Raw genomic sequence first — 20,552 nt, forward strand, 5'->3', positions numbered from 1 at the left:
TATCCTTTTGATTACACTGATACTGCCTTTCCACTGCAGGCAAATTTCAGGAACAATCTAAATATCTCAAACTGGGGAATCTCAACTTCAAATACACCCAATTCCCGTAACTACTGTGATAGATTGCAAAATGATTCTTCGCTGCAGTCATTGCTCTGCAGTGTAACTTAGCAACTCCTCCACCTCCTAAGTCTGAGCTGGCCTTGTAACTTGCTTTGATCAATAGAATATGGTGGTAACAGAACTGTTCCAAGCCTAGGCCTTAAGAAGCTTTGCATGTCTGCTGGTTCTTGTGGAACCCTGCTGCTACTAACTGAGCAAGCCCTGGATAGCCTGCTGGATGAGGAGACATGGCTCAGTCACCTTTCACTGCTGCAGCCGACCAGTCAGCTGACCACAGACCCATGAGAGAGCCTACCTAAGTTCAGCTGAGGCTGGCCCAGATCAGCAGAGCTGCTCAGCTGGCCTACAGACTCATGAGGAATAATAAACGGTTGTTATCTTAAACTCACCGTTTCGGAGATTCCATCCTCATTAGTATAGCAGTGAGTATCCCCCCTTGTCACATGGGAGACAGGGATTTGGTTCCCCGGCAGGAGGCCAAGGTCAACATCTTTTGAGCCCTGGTGGTACAGTAGGCAAGCATTCAGCTGTTAACCAAAAGGTGAGCACTTCGAATCCACCAGCCACTCCTTGGAAATCCTATGGGGTGGTTCTACTCTGTCCTATAGGGTTGCCATGCGTTGAAATCAACTACAGCAACAAAAAAAAAATTTTTTTTTTTTTTTTTAAGTTTCAGAGAGGAGTCCCTGAGTATAACAAATGATTAAGCACTTGACTCCTCACTGTGAGACTGGTGGCTACCCAGAGGCACCTCAGAAGGCCCGGTGATCTGCTTCCAAAAAGTCACAGCCTTGAAAATCCTATGGAGTGCAGTTCTACTCTGTACACATGGGGTTATGGCCATCAGTTGGAATTGACTCTACAGCAACTTGTTTGTTTTTTAAGTTTCCGGGTTCTCTGTTTAGAGCAAATACTGATGCAACTATCAGACAAATCCACTTTGAGTAGGCAGAGAAGGCGAAACAAAAAGTTGCTCCTGAGTTGGTCCTGGCAGCATGGAAAAGCATGTTGTAGTAAAATAAGAGAGATGTCCAACAAAACCGTAATTACTTGACTTAAATTTGCAAGACGAGATTGATCACATGACCTGGTCCATTCATTTAAGAATTTTCAAGGGGTTTCCGTATGTGTAATAATAATTTAGGTATGAACACATTATGTGTTTGAAAATCCACCTCAAGAAAGCAAAGCCCTTTTAATTGTCAGATTAAATTCATATCGAATCACAGAAAAAATAGCTTAAAAAAAAAAGTTCTTCTAAGAGGCAGAACCTTTGCATTCTAATATAACTTGCAAAGACTTAATACTCTCTCTAGAAGACGCCAAAGATATGTAAGGAGATCAGACAGCTTAAGCAATTAATTCATTTGCTACCTAAGAATTTATCAAGACATGAGAGGCTTGCTTTTCTTCATCCAGTTATTCTAAGTAACCTTAAGTTCCTAAAAAGTTCAAATAGTAGAAGAGGGAATTTGCACAGAGGAATTTTTTTTTTTTTAGTGGGGAGGAAAAATGACAAGGAAGGGAAACACTTGTTTTGACAAAACATGCACCACACATGCATTTTTCAGTTCCTCTTCAAACCTATGGCCAAAATATACATCTGATTATTATACCAGCAGTTACAGTGTCCGTTACCTTAACTTTGAAAGTTAAGGTTATAATGAAGCCAGTTTGAGAACTATCAATGAATGGAAAAGGCTTATGAAACAGGGTGGTATGGCACAGTAGACAGAATTCTCAAGCAGGAACCTCTGCCATTAAGGAACTGTCTAATCTTAGTCACATCACTAAAAATAACAGCTAACATTCCATGAGTGCTTTGTATGTGCCAGACACTGTGATACACAGACTGCATGCAGTACCTCACCGTGCCCATTTTAAAGGCGAGGAAACAGGATTTATAAGGTTAGGAACTTGTTCAAGGTCACACAGCTATTAAAGTCAGATTCATACCCAAGGAATCTGACTGCAGAGTCTTATTTCTTACCCACAACACTGTACTAATTGTACTTGGCCTCAGTTTGCTCATATGAAAAATGAGGACTAGATATCAAGAATGGCTCCAGTTGGGATTCTAAGATACTGACAGGAGCATAGCCCTTAGTGATTTGTTTTTTGGCGCAGTGATGAAAATTGACACTTTTCCTCAAAAAGGATTGCCTCTGAGGTACATACTAACACTAATCATTCTATTTCTCTGGTTCTATACAGATACAGAAATGGTGAGGCTAGTTAAGGAAACAAGTCTACTCTCTACAGTCACCTTGGTTAGTCCCCCACCTCCCAGCAAAAGTCTGGCTGCCCTTGGGCTTCCTCTTGGTGTGATTACAGAGAAATGTGGAGGACAGGAGAAACGCAGGAATGGAAGGAAGAAAAGGAAAGGAAAGGGGATAAGTTTATTAACTTTTTTCAGGGTATAATTTTACTGACGTCAATGAATACATGGTATTTTTGTAAATTCTGAAGAGGAAAATGTTAAATAACTAAATAAGCAAATTCATAGACTATCCCTGTAATACTCACATGCATTCAGATATGCTTCCTTGGGTAAGGGTAGTAGTTGTTGTTAGCTGTTGTCGAGTTGATTCTGACTCATGGCAAGACCAGGGTAGAGCTGTATGACATTGTGCATACCCCAAGCCATCCGTGGGTTCTAAGTATTTATGTGGCTACTTGCCATGTGTCACTCGGCATACGAGTTGTGGTGGAAAGAAGAAGGGAGAGGGAAAACGTAGAAAAACAATTCGGAGACTACTAAAGTGATAAGAGTTTAAACTAGGTGTGTGGCCAGTTTTTTTCTGTTGCACTAGTTTCTCAGGGAACAGAAACTCAATTCCTTCCTGGCTTCTAGGCTTTTTCCTTTACTCAGGGTCTTTGTGGTCTCAGAGTGTGTTTCTTATTATGCCATTTAATATCTTAACCTAAATTTCGAAGACTGATTAGGCTCTCAAACTTAGAAGTTTCTTTTTGCCTTTTTAAAAATTATAATCACTAGTCACTGTTGTTGTTCCATTCAGGATTTCACTAATTTCCCTGGCTTTGACTCTTTTTTTTTTTTCTTGGAGAATGTTTTCATGTTTGAAGGACTGGCTTCGACAACACTCACTCATATTTATGAAATTCGGTTCTTTCTCTTCTACTCTAGTTTACTTGATGGCATAAACTACTCCCTCTCCATCCCATTCTAAGAATGCTATCTCTGAATCCTCCAGCTATTCATTCAGTATCATTTGTGGCTGCTCCCTCTGGATGCCTTCCAAAGCCCTGTCCTTGGTCCTCCCTCTTTTTTTTTTTTTCTGAGCACTAAAGCAGTTCACTCTTAAATGACCTCATCTGATTTTCTTGCTTTAGCTAGTAACTACTTACCTTGCATTTTCTCTTTTCTGTGAATGTCTTTGCCATAGTAAGTTGAACTCAGTAAAAAAGATAAACATCCTACTAACTTTCTGAATTACCGCTCTAGACAATAGATAGAATAAGTCAAAACTACACATAGAGTAAGATACACAACTCTAAAATACAAATAAGATGAAGAGAGATACTTCAGAAATTCAGACAAAAATAAGGCACTTCTCCTCACTTGGAATATTCATTGATTACATGCACATTTATGCAAAAAATAGGCAAATCAACGTCTTGCCGGTCTTTCTAGTTAAGTCAATAAAAATGCACACTTTAGACTCATTTGCCAGAATAATCTCAACTCTTATACAAGTGAAAAACATGAAAAAGAAAGCTTCTGCTACAAAATGTTCTACTTTGAAAATTTCCTACAAATTGCACTACTACCTTGAGCAAGATAACAAAACAAAACCTCAAATCCTTCATTTCCAAGCTCTAGTTACCCTAATTTGTTTCATGGTAAATGCACCAGAGTTGTTCCAAGAAACTCTGAAAAGCAATCTATTTCAAAACCTTAGAGCAAATTTAAAGACTGACAACAATTGAAATACATTTTCTTGATGCACATTTTCTCTCTTAAACATAAGCACTTTTAAGTCCTAAGAATGACTTCCTATCTGGGGAAGGCAACCTCGGCTATATTACCCTTCTGAGTGATATTCACTATCTGCTGTCATTTCCTTTCTTTGGAAAGACGAGAAGTACTATTCATTCCCAAACAACTTCTAGGTTTATGTTAAGTTTTGTTTAGTCATGTATCCAGCATGTATTTATTACCATCTTAGTATGTGCTAGACACTGTTCTAGGTGCTGGGATAGAGCAGCAAGCACGGCAGACAAGATCACTGCTCTGGTAGAGCTACATTCTAGCAGAGGAGCAGATAGACACAAATAACCAATTAGCTATATAATGTCATGGATAACTGTGTGTGGAAGATGTTACTGTTTCATATAGAGGAGTCAGAGAAGGTCTCTCTTGTGGAGTTGAAATTTAAGTGGCAACCTAAATAAAGTTAGAGAGTGGGCTATGTAGATATCTGGGGGAAGAACATTTCAGGAAAAATTCCTCAGGTTTGGGCTCAAACATTGGGAAGTCTAGAAAGAGAACTATGATTCTCCTAGAGAAAAAGGGCATACTCTTAGGTGACTAGAAGAAAAAAAAAATGTTTTACACCGGGGTGCATAACCTGGGGTATATACATTAAGGCTGAAAATCATGTTTTCTCCTTATCTTGTATTACATAATGTCTAGGAGAACAGTATGTACATATTGGTGACTGAAGTCTTCTGTTGGTTCATTCCTAACTACTCAGTCCTCACCTAGTCAGCTCATTTTCCCCAGCTTTTCATTCCTCTGTCTCAGACTCCTTGCCTACTCCCTTTTGTTATTCCCATTTAGCCACGCACTTTCCTCCATAAAGTTTCAGTTCCTGAGAAGTTTCACATCCTTTAAGTGCAATTTTAAAAAGCAAGTTGGGGAGGAGGTGAATACGAAGATCACCAGAAGGTCTCCAGACTGCTCTCTGTGAGGGTGGGATTTTTATGTTCTTCATCTCTATGTGCACAGTGCCTAGCTCAACAAATGTTTCTGCCGTGAGTGCAGCTGGGTGGATTTCTGCTACCACCTCATCAACCTCCCACTTCATCCATCTCAAGAATTCCTGTCCTAGAACATGCCTTTCCAGCTCTTCCATTTATTAACACAATAATGTAGCTAGGCTGCTTATATATTTCCCAGTGTTCATATCATACAGAAACACATACCCAAAGAAAAAACTCACTGCCATCAAGTCGATGCCAACTCATAGCAACCCTACAGGACAGAGTAGAACTGTCCCATGGAGTTTCCAAGGAGCGCCTGGTGGATTTGAACCACCAACCTCTTGGTTAGCAGCCGTAGTACTTAACCACTACGCCACCAGGGTTTCCACAGAAACACACAGGCATACAGAAATCAAATTCAGTCAGTCACAAGAACTAGAATTTAGAACTTTCATTTCTTTTTCTTTTATTGTGCTTTAGGTAAAAGTTTACAGCTCAATTTTCCATACAAAAATTTATACACATATTGTTATGTGACCCTAGTTGCAATCCCTATAAAGTGGCAGCACACTCCCCCTTTCCACCCCGCGCACGTTTCTGTGTCCATTCAACCAGCTCCTGTCCCTTTCTGCTGTCTCATCCCACCTCTAGACAAGAGCTGCCCATTGAGTTTCCTGTATCTACTTGAACTAAGAAGCACACTCTTCATGAGTATTATTTTATGTTTTATAGTCCAGTCTAATCTTTGTCTGAATTGTTGGCTTCAGGAATGGTTTTAGTTCTGGATTAACAGAGACTCTGGGGGCCATGTCCTCTGGGGTTCCTCTAGTCTCAGTCAGACCATTAAGTCTGGTCTTTTTACATGAATTTGAGCTCTGCACCCCACTTTTCTCCTGCTCTGTCGGGGACTCTCTGTTGTGTCCCATCAGGGCGGTCATTGGTGGTAGCTCATTTCCTTTTTCTATGGGTTTCTTTGCTCTAATTTTTCTCTCTGGCATCACTTATTTACTGTTTTCTCTTTTAAGTATGTTTGTTATACCCCCAATGCACCGTGCAGCCCTGTTAAATGACAATACCAATTAAAGGATCACTCACTCCTAATATACTGAATTAGAGATAACCTTCACCTTTTTTTCCTTACCATCCCTTTAGAATAGTTCTTCTTGGATTGTATTAAAAATTCAGCACCCACAGACTGCTCTAACACCAGCCCATGATATGTGCTTGGTGATTAGAAACAAGCATTTGCTCCTTAATGGGAAAATCTGCCAGCCTCCTAGCTAACAGCACAAACTAGGGGATTTTAAGGCTAACAGAATGAAAAATAAAACCAAAGTTAGCAGTAAAGAACACTGGCCACACTATGATGGCTCTTTACCCCCCCCTTCTTAACTATCAGAACTGTTATAAATTATCTTTTGGGGATAAAGAGTATTTGAGAAAAAAAAAAAAAGCAGGCTGTTTTTAAACACAAACAACAAACCTAAAGTTCTTAAGCAACCTATGCTTACAAAGAAATTTCAGTACTAACAGAATGGCTACAAATGGTATATTCTATTTTTAGTGCCACTCCATGTATCTTCATGATTTCCAAGGTCAGGATCCATTCCAATCATAGCATTTTACAAATAACAACACAACTAAGTACAGAAAATAACACTGACAACGAAAATTCACGTGAATTTTTAAAATTACTTTCACTAAGAGCAGAAATTTTCTTCTCAGATTTTAAGTAGTAAACATGTGAATTTCATATTGCAGCTGTACTCTCAAACTATTTTATACCCATAGTTTTTGTGTACCTGAGTTGTTCTTTCCATAATAACTGTCAGATTGTTAATCACCAGCCCCCTGCTACCACCAAATTCCCTTCAAGTCCAAGGCAAAGGCAGCCCCACTTTACTTGAACATAAAATAAACACTATAAAAAATTAGACTTAGGGTGAGTAATCCCTACCTTTTCTGTAATATGTCAAGAAAAGGAAATATTCAAGCTGTTAGCAAAAAATCCCTGGGAGCTTATAGAAAATACAGATCTGAACTTCACCACAGAGCATCATCTATTTCAGATTAGTCACCCTGAGAGTCTACGCACATATCCCAAGGATACTCAAAACACTTTTAAACATCTTTAGAAATACCTACATGGGTCTTTTAAATACCAAAATCCAAAAATCCATTGTCATTGAATTCCAACACATAGCAACCCTATAGGACAGAGAGCTGCCCCACAGGATTTCCAAGGCCATAATCTTTATGGAAGCAGACTGCTACATCTTCACCCCCTGGTGCAGCGGTAGGTTTGAACTGACAACCTTTCGGTTAGCAGCCAAGTGTTTAACCACTGTACCACCAGGGCTCCTTTCTTTTAGATAACTTCGACAAAAAACAAATGTTATGATCTGAGAGAGGATTAAATTTCCAAATTTCTAGAAATATTTAAATCATTTAGAGTCCCATAAATAAGGTAGGTGATCAAGATAAGGAATAAACAGTTCCCAGTTAAGCAAGAACATTTAGGTGTTACTATTGGTTTTTTAATAGTATAATGGGTAGACCTGGTGGCACAGTGGTTAAGAGCTATGACTACTAACCAAAAGGCCAGCAGTTCGAATCTATCAGCTGCTCCTTGGAAACCCTATGGGACGGTTCTACTCTGTTCTGTAGGGTCACTATGAGTCGGAATCAACTTGACGGTAACGGGTTTGGTTTTTGTTTTTTATAGTGTAATGGGAATCCTTGTGTCTTAGTGGTTAAAAGCTCATCTGCTACCAAAACATCAGCAGTCTGAATCCACCAGCTGCTCCTTGGATATCCTAGACTCTGTCCTATAGGGTCACTATGAGTCAGAATCAATGGGTTTATAGTATACTGAGTCCAATTTCCTCTTATGGCTTATAAGTGGCTCTGAGGGCAATTTCAAAAGAGGAGTAATATATATAACCCTACAAGGTGAACACTTAGAATTACAGCACTCATTTTGGTATTTCTATTTAAAAGAAATCAATCTATTTTAGTCATATTTTGTCCTCAGTAAACCTAGTTGGGTTCCAGATAACAAGCTTCACATAAAATTCTAACTAAATTTTGTGAAGTTTCCCTCTAAGAAAGCTCAGTAAGTTATGTTTTACACTGGTATGATTACCAATTTAAACCACCATTTAGCTTGTTTCTGTACTTGATTATTAAAAAAAGAGATTTATAATTTGGTTTAACCCATCGAATCTGTTTTACTGAAATGTTTTTACCCACTTGAACAATAAAAAAAAGGTAGTAAATATAGCCAAATAAGTTTTATAATCATCCCAAATTTATACACTTAGGAAAAAATCTGGTATCCAATATAGTCAGTAGTTCTTTTTCATACAGCTTTGCTAAATATATGTGAAAAGGTTCAAAAGCTGCTAATGTGACTCTCATTTTCAGGCAAATTAAAATTTCTTAGTGACAAAATCTTTGCTGCCTGACCATGTAAGAATAGCAGACTACAAAACAGGTAGAGGATATTCTAGCATTAGACAATCATACGATAATAATGTGGTTGAAGTTATCTATGTGGCTATCAAATGTAGATGGCATACCTAATATGTAACAAAAAAATCTACTGAAAAGCTGTGTTGAAGGAGCCGAACAAAATACCAAAACCGAAAATATTTCAATGTTAACTCGGCACTTGAAGACGTTAAGTACAGCAGTCTTTATGAAACTGGGATCTGTGACCCTTCAGGAAGTACACATAGCAGACACGGAAAAATTCTTAGTGGTTGATGAATAGAAAATGCCTACACCACAGCCACAGATGTCGTAATGTACTTAGCCAATGAGGCTGACACTCTTCTGAGCTGAGTAGGCTTGGCAGAGCTTTAAAAGTTCCACCTTGCATTTTTATAATGCTTTTTAATTTTCAAAGTAAACACATGCACAAATCCTGCCAGGCAAAAGTGGGTGCTATCACTATCTTTTTATCACTATCTTACAGAAATTGGAAATGTGACAGAAATCAGTAAGTAACTACACAAATACACACAGGAATATGTAGGCTTGACCCCATTTCTCCTTTACACATTGGGTTTAAAAATTCACGGTTGACAAAATATTAAAGATCCCAGAAAGAACACAACAAATATTAAGTATTGCCCTACAGATAGGAATTATGTTTTCCTGGCTATTCCTTTATGGGTTTTTTGTTTTGTTTTGATTCCTTTATTTTTCTCTCTAAATGTCTCAAAATTTTTCCACCTGTAAAATTAAAGAATATCTGCCTTCTGTCCTCTATACCAAACCAAAACCAAACTCAGTGCTGTTGAGTCGATTCCGACTCATAGCGACCCTGTAGGACAGAGTAGAACTCCCCCATAGAGTTTCCAAGGAGCGCCTGGAGGATTCGAACTGCCAACCCTTTGGTTAGCAGCCATAGCACTTGACCACTATGCCACCAGGGTTTCCTGGATATTGCCAAAATCACAAACTTAATATACAGACAAGAGTAAAAATCTTTATAGGACTGTTAAGATGTTTAAATGAGATGAATGCATGGACAGTGCTTTAGCAAAGTGCTGCCACATACGTGTCATTGTTGTTGTTAGGTGCTGTCTAGTCGGTCCCGACTCATAGCGACCCTGTGTACGACAGAACGAAATGCTCCACCATCCTCACGATTATTGCTGTGTTTGAGTCCCCTGTTGCAGCCACTGTGTCAATCCATCTCACTGAGGGTCTTCTTCTTTTTCACTAACCCTCTACTTTACCAAGGATGATGTCTTTCTCCAGGGACTGGTCCCTCCTGATAACATGTCCAAAGTATCTGAAACAAAGCCTCGACAGCCCTGCTTCTAAGGAGCATTCTGGCTGTACTTCTTCAAAGACAGATTTGTTCGTTTTTCTGGCAGTCCATGGTATATTCCATATTCTTCACCAACACTGTAATTCAAATGCATCGATTCTTCATCAGTCTTCTTTTTTTTACTGATCAGCTTTTGCAAGCATATGAGGCGACTGAAAATACCATGGCTTGGGTCAGGCACACCTTAGTCTTTAAGGTGACATCTCACTTTTTAACACTTTAAAAAGATCTTTTGCAGCAGATTTTCTCAATGCAATACATTGTGTGATTTCTTGACTGCTGCTCCCATGGCTGTTAATTGTGGATCCAAATAAAATGAAATCCTTGACAACTTCAGCTTTTTCTGTTTATCATGATGTTGCTTATCAATCCAGCTGTGAGGATTTCTGTCTTCTTTATGTTGAGGTGTAATCCATACTGAAGGCTGTGGTCTTTCATCTTCATCACTAAGTGCTTCAAGTTCTCTTCACTTTCAGCAAGTAAGGTTGTTTATCTGTATATTGCAGGTTGTTAACATGAGTCTCCCTTCAATCCTGATGCCAACTTCTTCATATAGTCCAGCTTTTCAGATTTGTTCAGCATACAGACTGAATAAGTTTGGTGAAAGGATACAACCCTGACCTACACCTTTCCCAATTTTAAACCAGCTGTATCGCCTTGTTCTGTTTGAATGACTGCCTCATGGTCGATGTATAGGTTCTGCATGACCACAATCAAGTGTTCTGGAATTCTCATGCTACACATCATTATCCAAAATTTGTTATGATCCACACAGTCAAATGCCTTTGCATTATCAATAAAACACAGGTAAACATCTTTCTGGTATTCTCTGCTTTCAGTCATAATCCATTGGACATCAGCTATGATACCCCATGTCCACTTCTGAATCTGGAAAGAATTTCTGGCAGTTCCCTGTCGATGCACTGGTAAAAATTTTTTTAATTATCTTCAGCAAAATTTTACTTGCATGTGATATTAATGATACTGTTTGACATTCTGCATTCTGTTGGATTACCTTTCTTGGTATTGGTACAAATATGGATCTCCTCCAGTATGTTGGCCAGGTAGCTGGTCTTCCAAATTTCTTGGAATAGACGAGTAAGCGCTTCCCACATTGCATCCATTTGTTGAAACATCTCAACTGATATTCCACCAATTCCTGGAGCCTTGCTTTTCATCAAGGCTTTAGTGCAGCTTTGACTTCTTCCTTCAATATCATCAGTTCTTGATCATATGGTACTTCCTGAAATGGCTGAACATCAACCAACTCCTTTTGGTACAGTAACTCTGTATTCCTTCCACCTTCTTTTGATGCTTCCTACATCTTTCAATATTTTGCCCAGAAAACAAAATAAAATCCGTTGCTGTCAAGTCTTTTCTGACTTATAGAGGCCCTGTAGGACAGAGTAGAACTGCCCCCATAGGGTTTCCAAGGCTGTAAATCTTTATGGAAGCAGACTGCCATATCTTTCACCTGCAGAGCGGCTGGTTGGGTTTGAACCGCCAACCTTTTGGTTAGCAGCTGAGTGCTTAACCACTGCACCACCAGGGCTCCTTATTTTGCCTATAGAATCCTTCAATATTGCAAGTTGAGGCTTGAATTTTTTCTTCAGTTCTTTCAGCTTGAGAAATGCTGAGCGTGTTCTTCCCTTTTGGTTTTCTAACTCCAGGTCTTTGCGTATTTCATTGTAATACTTTACTCTGTCTTCTCGATTCTACCTTTGAAATCTTCTGTCTGGCTCTTTTACTTCATCATTGAGTATGTAAGTACTCAATCATTATTAGGGAAAAAAAAACTTTTGAAAATTTATAGGAAAAGAATAGGGACACTGTATTTTTCAAATCTAAACTAGTCAATGTAACTTTTGGCTGCTCTATGTCAATTAAGCATTTGTTTCAGTTTCTAGAAGAGACCCAGATATTAAGAGAAGCCTGCTGAGGAGCTTAGCTAACCAAGAATTAGGATATTCTATCTGGCTGCATCGCTTACTAGTTATGTGATCTTTCCCTAAACAATTTCCATGGGTCTCATTTTTTCAACTCAAAAAATGAGAGGGTGGGGAATGGATGAGCTCTCAAGTCCCTTTAAGCTCTAATCTAAAATGACTACACCTAAGAGCAAGCTCTGAGAACTCAAGAGCCCCACCTCTTGGGCTCTAACCACAGCAGTATTTACACATTATTTCCTATGTGCTACAACAAACTACATTATTTTAAATCTTTCTCTTAGGAAAATATCAAATCACCTTTCATTCTTTGTCTTGTTTTGGAAAAATATCAAAGAACTTTGCATGCCATTCCCTACCCCAATTGTCTCTTCACTAAAGTGATAGGCTAATAAGATTGTAAAATTTTAGAAACACACACACATACACACAGGTGTTTTGGAAACAATTCAGACACACTTGTAAAAAAATTATTTTTGACTCCAGAACACCTAATTACCCAAGGTCGTAGATTGGCTCAGCTCAGCGTTAAAATCCAGGTCTCCTGATTTTTAGAATAGTGCTTTTCTAATATTGGAAAATTAAGTGGAAGGTATATAAGAGTAGAAAAAAAAGTACCTAAATCTGCAATTTAAACCATCTTAAAATGAAAGAAGCTCTTATGCCAATCACTAAAAAGCAAAACATTTTTTAAAAATAAAAAAGTAAAACAGCATCCATAACAAAGCAGTAGCAATTTAACGTTCAACATGTGATGATCATAAGGTCATAAGTCACTGCACTGTCCCAACCAGCATGAAACAATAAATCACGTACTAAATTGGATATCATTTCACAACAGCTTTCAAAATCTGGCTGTCAAATATACTTTCATAATATAAAAAAAATAGCCATCGTTAAATATTATTGTGGACAATTATGAAATCAACTAGAATAAAGGCTAATTTTATCGTAAAAAGAAATAAGTTAACATTTATTGCAATGAACTATCACCCTGGTCGCGTATAGAGGTTACAAGCTTCGGCTGCTAACCAAAAGGCCGGCAGTTCACATCCACAGGCACTCCTTGGGAAACTCTATGCGGCAGTTCTACTCTGTCCTATAGGGTCTCTATGAGTCAGAATCAACATGACAGCAGTGGCTTTTACAAAAATTTTTTATATATCCTAAATACTGCATACTTATTAATTCAAGTCAGAACTTCACATTATCAGTCACAAAAATAGAAATTTAAGATAATATGCTAAACGTCTACAACTAATTATTATCATTAAACTTCTCCCCGTATACATTTTTTGGTGCCCTACAGTGTGAATTGGGCTGGGACAGTGTGAATAAAAAAATTATAAAATATGAGGTACTTTCACCAAACTTGCTGCATTATAGACACTACTGATTTTGTTGAAACTTGCTGAAAGAGACCAAACATTTTAAAGCACTCAAAATTAATACTCAGGCTACCGAGAAAGTAGGTTTAAACATACAGCTCTACCAGGATACATCATTAATATTTAAACTAGCCCGGAGATAAAATTAGGGGATGACATACTTCCATTCAGAGTAATTGGCTTTAAAGAATATATTGCAATATAAATAGCTTAAATTACATAGTACATTCTACATATGTACTATTAAATAAGAATTTTATTTCTTCAAATCCAGCAGAAAAACACACCACCTGTGGGAATATATTATTAAAGAAAGGGGTTGTACTCCACAGATGACAATGTATGTAAAAACACACAAGCAAACATAAAGTGGATATGTCAACATAAGACATCATCGTTATTTCAACTGTATTGAAGCCATTAGATTTTCACTGAGTAAACAGCAGCTTAAGTAAAAAATGGGACAAATATAAACATGATCTTAGCTGAAATAACCTAGAAAAAATTCAAATGTTCATTCCACCTTTTCTTGGTAATAACGCATAGCAAAAGACAACAACAAAACTCTACAAACAATTACGGGTTCCCTTGCCACGATTAGCTTTAGATTTTTACTTCAAATGAAAGAAACTAAATTGTAATCCTGGTTGGTGCACTATATAAACATAGTCCCAAATTTCTCTCTCCTTAGTCCTCTGAATTCATGTCCCACCCAACCCACTGTCACCGAGTCAATTCTGACTCATAGCTACCCTACAGGACAGAGTAATGCTGCCCTGTAGGGTTTCCAAGGCTGTAAATCTTTACAGGAGCAGACCGCCACATCTTTCTCCCCTGGAGATGCAGACTTTTTGGTCAGCAGCAGAGCAGTTTAACCACTGTGCTACCAGGGCTCTTTGAATTCATGTCAGTTAACCCAAATTATTGTTTTTGGAATTGTTCTTGATAGTTCCATGTTTATCTTCCACCAGTCCACACACCTCTATTGCTCTTCCCTTAACCCTTCCCTACTCTTGGAACATTAATTCTCAACTCCACTAGAAACCCTGTATTTAAGAGACATTTGTGATGGTGTTGGGAAATAAAGAAGGCAATCTGTCAAAACTATTTGGGGAGGGAGCGGGAGGGCTGAAATAATTCTACAACTATGAACTACTATAAAATTATATATTTTTAAACGTGCCTTAATATGTAAACTGGGGGAAAAAAACCCATTAAAATTCACATTCACGCACAGTTCAAAGGAAAAGGATTCACTTAACAGGCCTTTTTTTTAAGCGGAAGTTCTCTGTAGGAATATTTTTTATTTATTTGAAAAATACAAAGCCCAAGACAAAAAAGCCAGAAGAAAATGGGAGCAGATGCCAGTAAGTGCTACAGAAATAAGGAGTGTATAGGCTTTAAACCCTTACAGAAGGGTTATAATTTTTTTTTTTCAGTTACAGCTTACTTCAAACAAAACATTTCTTGAAAACTCTTTATGCAATGGGATTCACCAATATCTATTTCCTACGACTAAGAAATGCGGAAGTACACAATTACTTTGGATGAAAATATTACCAGATGTCCTCAGAAAGGTAAACGCTATTCAGAACAAATCTTATTTTGCCTATTTAATGTACCCACAGAGATAAGAGTACATATGAGAACTCACTGTCAATTAAAATTAGGTGTAGTCATTAAAGTAAGAAAAAGTATGTAAGTTTCAAAAACTATGTCCCAGATCTATTCTAAACCTATGTAAATTAAGATTTCTTCACAAAACTAGGCTATTTAAATCACCTGTAGGCCAGAGCAGATTAAGACTTATGTAAGCAACCAATTAATGCAGATGTTCTGGCTTTCACATCAGGCACTCATCCTGAAATAAACCCCTGTGATCCAACTCTCCTTCACTAAAGTCTCAAAAGGCCCCTAGAGGGATCTCTACCCACATATTAATTTCACTATTAATTCAATTTGTATTTCACCTACATGTATGGAAGATGCTTCTCAGAATAAGTCTTTCATAAAATGTCTAAATATTCAATAATACATTGAAAGTGGTCTGGTTAAAATATCTGTAACACTAATAGGCAGAACCAAAACATTATGACTATAAATTGTTATTAATTATAAAAAATATAATTCATTAGCCAGAGAAATATCACAAGAAGTAATTTCAATAAAATCTGACAACATGTAGGTCACATACTTCTGTATCAGAGTCATTCCGTACTAAACATAGACATTTGAATACAGGGTTGTCTTTTTTTTTTTTTTCCTTTTACTAACAATACAGACAACAAGATATAGGATTAAAAAAAAGAAAAAGTACCTTACATGATCACAGAACAAGAAATATCCATGAAAAATCCCCTTTAAAATATTTAGAAATCACTTCATATAAATGAATTTCAGAAACATTAAGCTTAAAAGATATTTAAACAGCCACTGCTAAAACCTTTGGAAGACAAAAAAAAGTATCCATTTAAAAAGGTATAAATCATAAAATCTCTTCTTTATGGCCCCTTTTTTTCTGAGAAAACATTCAATATGATGATGATAATTACAAAAAAATTGAGTGGGGCAGAATTTGCTTCACTCATTCTGTTTGTACATGTCTTCAATTTCATTACTTTCATAAAATTAGACACACCCACAATTAATAATGAGAGATGTTAACGTCTACGTAAATTCTAGTAACTTCATTAAATGCCAATCGTCAGAGCCCTGAACTCCATCTAAACTTAACAAGTTCATCGGACATCCTTCTTTCTCTCCATTAATCCTGACATCAGGAAGCAGTCAACTTTTTAACACTAGAAGTTTCAACATAATAAAAAAAAAAATCTCTAACTTCACCTGAAAACATTTATTTCTCTTTGCCTCTTTTCAGTGAAACAATGTTAAAAATCAAATTATGCAAAAATGTGCTTTTATCAATATGACAAATTTATGCTAAACTTACTGAATTTCAGCATTTAAAGGAGTATTAAGTCAGAATGGCTAGTTCATTTTATTAAGGGATAGATTTGAGCAGCCGTAATATTTGTTTTACTGTCCATAAGCTTAAGCCTTAAAAAGAAAATGCTTTACTATGACCGATGATAATATTCATAATTTTGCGGTCTAATGTGACAAGTGGATGTTGTGGTGCATTGACACATTTGAAGGATTCTCCTTTCCCCCCAGAGCATAGGCTTTGTTTTACGTATTCTGAGAAAAAAACAATGGTAGGTGGCATTTTTTAAAGTCAGACATATTATAATTTATACTTTTTTTTAATTTAAAAAGAATGCAAGTGAAACTATTAGTGGCATTTAATATTTTTATCTCTGAAGTCAGAAAATCAGTATTCAATCCAGTTGTGGTGTCAACATGTTGATTTATTTGCTGATCACTGAGGGTCAACGGTCACAGCTAACGTCTGGCTAGACCCACTCAACATATAGAGAAAGCAACCAATTTGAGTTACATTGCACTGTTTGGAAACAATAGACTAATTCAGTGATGGTTAGAAAGGAATACTGTTTCAATTTGTTTGGAAGAAGCTTTGTCCTGGGTAATCATAGTTCCCAATGCTAAAGTAACGAATGCCAGAGGTATAACATTTTCAAACATTACCAAATGATCCTATACAATGTACTACGCCTTTTCATTAGGACACAGACTAGATTTTCATTCTAAATCACACACTGGTATAAAAATAATCATTTCATGGGATAGTAAAGAATGTCTAAAGAGCCACATCATCATTGCTTTGCCTACTTTCATATGGAATATGTGAAGACACTTTATATGTCATATCAAAACCCAGTGCCATCAAGTCAATTCCAACTCATAGCAACCCCACAGAACGGAGCAGCACTGCCCCACTGGGTTTCCAAGGCAGTAAATCTTTGCAGAAGCAGACTTCCACATCTTTCTCCTGAGGAGCAGCTGGTGAATTCGAACTGCTGATCTTTTGGTTAGCAGCCAAGTGCTTAACCACCGCACCACCAGGTCCCCTTATATGTCATAAACTGCAGCGTCAAGTTAATTCCAACTCATAGCAAACCTATGTCATAAAGTACTGTAAAAGTTTAAAGTATTGAAATTATCTTTAATGATTTAAGGGTAAGTATTTTTTATGTTCTATAGGGTCACTGAGTTGGAATCGACTCGACAGCAACAGAAGTATGTTCATCTAAGCCTTAGGCTCCATAACCCAGATTTTATAGGGCTTCAAAAGTTCTTAGTGAATGGAAAATGATGTGTCTTATTCTATGTCTCTTTTATAGTATGAAAAACTGAAAACAATACTGTGGGGATTACCAAGACAAAATGCATTCATAATCCCCCAGTGTTTCCTAAGATGTATTATTTTTCTCTATACATGTTTTATAAATCAATTTAATAGTTGCCTGCAGATAGCTTAGTCAAACCAACTGTATTTGCTCTTTTAAGAGAACGAAACACTCTCAGTCATGAATTCCACTGCCAAAAAGTTTAAGATTGAAAATGTTAAAACACAGAATGTCTTTTAACATTTAATATACAGCTGCTTATGCAATAAAAAACATCTCAAATCTCCATATTAAATACATTTTAAATCTTCGATTCACAAAGAAAACAATAAAAAGTCCAAATAGCATTCTTTTAAATAAAAAATAATTATGATTTATGCAATAGATTAGCATGGTAGTTTATATATTATAAAGACACACAAGAACTAAAGATTTTTCATTTGGGAAGACACAAGTCTTTCAGAGCAAAACCTAAGTCTAAATTTTCTCCCAACAACAAATGTTTCTACTTAAAGAAGAACAGAGTCACCTCAGTGTTAGAGTATCTTAAAAGAGAACTTAAGTGACTAGTTAATGGGAACAATGAACAGCACTAACATTTAGGAAAGAAACTAATTGGTTATGTACAGATAGATCAGTGTGTTTACTATGCCTTCTTTCAAAAAACCACTGATCAGTCAATCTCATAACTCTACAACCCACATTTTTATCTTTTCCTTTATACTCAAAATGGATATACAGCCCTAACAGTCACCTAAATTGGGGACGGGGGTAAGGGATAGAGAACTTAATTAACGCCTACCAACACATACACCTAAATTACAGAATTTTTTTTTTTTTCTGGTAATTCCATTTTAATAGACCTTTTTGAGGGCAGACAGACACTGTCAGTAAACTTACATACAACTGCGAGGAAAAAGAGAGAGGGAGAAGCAAATCAAATGCTAGCTGAGAACTGAAGCTTAACAAATTTGGCCATCAGTTATCTATTTGAGAACTTTACAGGAACATCTGAAAGTAGAATTTTGATTTGCACAACAGTGGCATCAATTCCTTTCTTAAGGAGAATGATCAGCAGACACAACTTCCAAGATTTAGGTCGGGAACCCTGTGGGCAAGCCCCCGTGTCTTTACTATGGCCTGGCACACTGCTGACTACATTTAGAAATCTTGAAACTCAAATTCTTTAACAGAGGGTTCAGTTTGAAGAACACGGTTCACTGTTGGAAAGTCTAATTTTTAACCCTTTAATCTCCTCAAGCTAACACTTCACAAATGTACTAATACAGCAGCACAACTTTGGGCTGTGTAAAGTATTACGGGTTTTTTTTTATTGTAATATAAGAGCATGTTCTAAAACAGCTAAATGAACATGCACAAAAATACATTATGATATTGCCAGACCTGGAACCTACTTGAATTCATAAAATTTTTACACATAAAATATCTGTAGATACATAAAACTATTTTAAAGATTTTAAAATCTTCAACTACTGGCCAATGGGATACCGAACACCAATATTTCAGAAAAAACTTGAAATGGTTACGTGCAGATAAATCACTTAGGCTGTCTATCATATCTACTTTTCAAAAGTTCACTTAGAATTGTTCACATGGAAAAGCACACCCATCTTTGAAGAACACATAAAATAAACAAATATTTAAATCTGAGCCAATCTGTCTTAACTTTTGCATTCTTGAGAAACATAAAGGTATTAATCTTACCTTGAATAGCCATTAGAAAAAACTGATCGACCAGAGAAGTTCAAAGTCCCCAAAGAAGTCAGGTTGTCATCTCCAGATCCTTGGCACCTATTCCAATTTTCTGAACCAACAGGAATTGGCGGAATGACATTAAAAATAGGCTTCTGATCCTGCTGTTGAGAATGGGATGCTGTATTCATGTCATAGTGGTACATCTGTCCCCCAGAAGTACTCACACCATGAACAGAAATGGCCGACGTTTTATTGCCGATTATATTTGCTCCAGAAAAGGTTGACTGACAGTAAACTGGGCCCAGTTTCTCTTGCTTAATTACCCCAGGAGTGCACAGTTCAATGAAATCTTCTTTTTCTGTTTTTACTTGGGGCAGTGGCATGCTGCTGGGGCTGGATAAGATCAGATCTCCGTTATCCTTAATTTTAGGTTTAGTGTCCGGTAAAACGACAGGCTTGCAGTCCTCATTTGAGTTTCCTTCTAGAAGGAATGACTCCTCCTCTGCTGCCAAAGGAGAAAGCAAACAGCTTTCATCTATCAAGAGGTCTGATCTCCAAGGGCTCTCATTTGTCTCTTTACCTGGGGACCCAGAAAACTCCAAATCCTGCAGAATATCAAAGGTGCTTTGGTCTGTGGTGTACAATTTCACATTGCCATCGTTGGTGCCAGTCTGGCCCTTCAAATTCTGCTGTTCTGAAGACACATCAGAGTGAGTTTTCGGAAACTCCTTTTCTGTGGAGGCAGCAGAACCAGCGGCAGATGTTGAGCTCTTGGGGTTCTCTGGAACGCTGGTGGACTTATTGAGGTTCGCAATGCTTTCTTCCAGAAGCCGAAAGTCTGTTTCCCCAGAGGAAAGGCTGATTTGGCCCTGCTGTGGGAATCCCAAGTCACTTCCCATCACTTTTGCTTCTGTCTCTCCCATATACAATCCCATTGACAGTGAAACTGCTTTGGACAGATCTGGTTGCTGCTCATTGCTTACTGAGCCTTTTGGAAAATCAACCAGAAGTCTTTGCTGCTTGGAGTCTGACGGTGAAGCAGCAGCCAGTGGGGGCAAAGATGCAGGAATCTTCACAGTAGCTCCTCCCCTTAGGGTTTTATAGAAGTCCATCACATTTCCTCTCTCGCGACCAAGCACACTGCTGAGGGTTTCTTCTCTACTGGGGGGTTTGAATGATTCTTTGGAATCCATCAGTGAATATCAACTACAAACAAAAAAAGGGGGGTAAGGGGTGACATAATTTATAAAGCCTGTGATCCAATTAGTAAAGAGACTGCCCGTTAAATCAACCTTTTAGTTAACTCCGAAGCTTATTCCTT

General features: G+C 37.5%; 1 protein-coding gene across 7 annotated transcripts in view; it reads right to left on the reverse strand.

Moving 5' to 3' along the window:
* NR3C1 (nuclear receptor subfamily 3 group C member 1) overlaps positions 1-20,552 on the reverse strand; it is a 116,674-nt gene that overhangs the window by 91,682 nt on the left and 4,440 nt on the right. For all 7 annotated transcript variants that reach the window (XM_023550245.2, XM_023550244.2, XM_023550250.2 and 4 more), the window contains exon 2: positions 19,241-20,437. In XM_023550245.2, coding sequence (XP_023406013.1) covers positions 19,241-20,424 — 1,184 coding nt within the window. In that variant the 5' untranslated portion in view covers positions 20,425-20,437. The remainder of the gene's footprint in view (positions 1-19,240; positions 20,438-20,552) is intronic.

The sequence above is a fragment of the Loxodonta africana genome, chromosome 2 (assembly GCF_030014295.1).
Source record: "Loxodonta africana isolate mLoxAfr1 chromosome 2, mLoxAfr1.hap2, whole genome shotgun sequence".
NCBI lineage: Eukaryota > Metazoa > Chordata > Mammalia > Proboscidea > Elephantidae > Loxodonta > Loxodonta africana.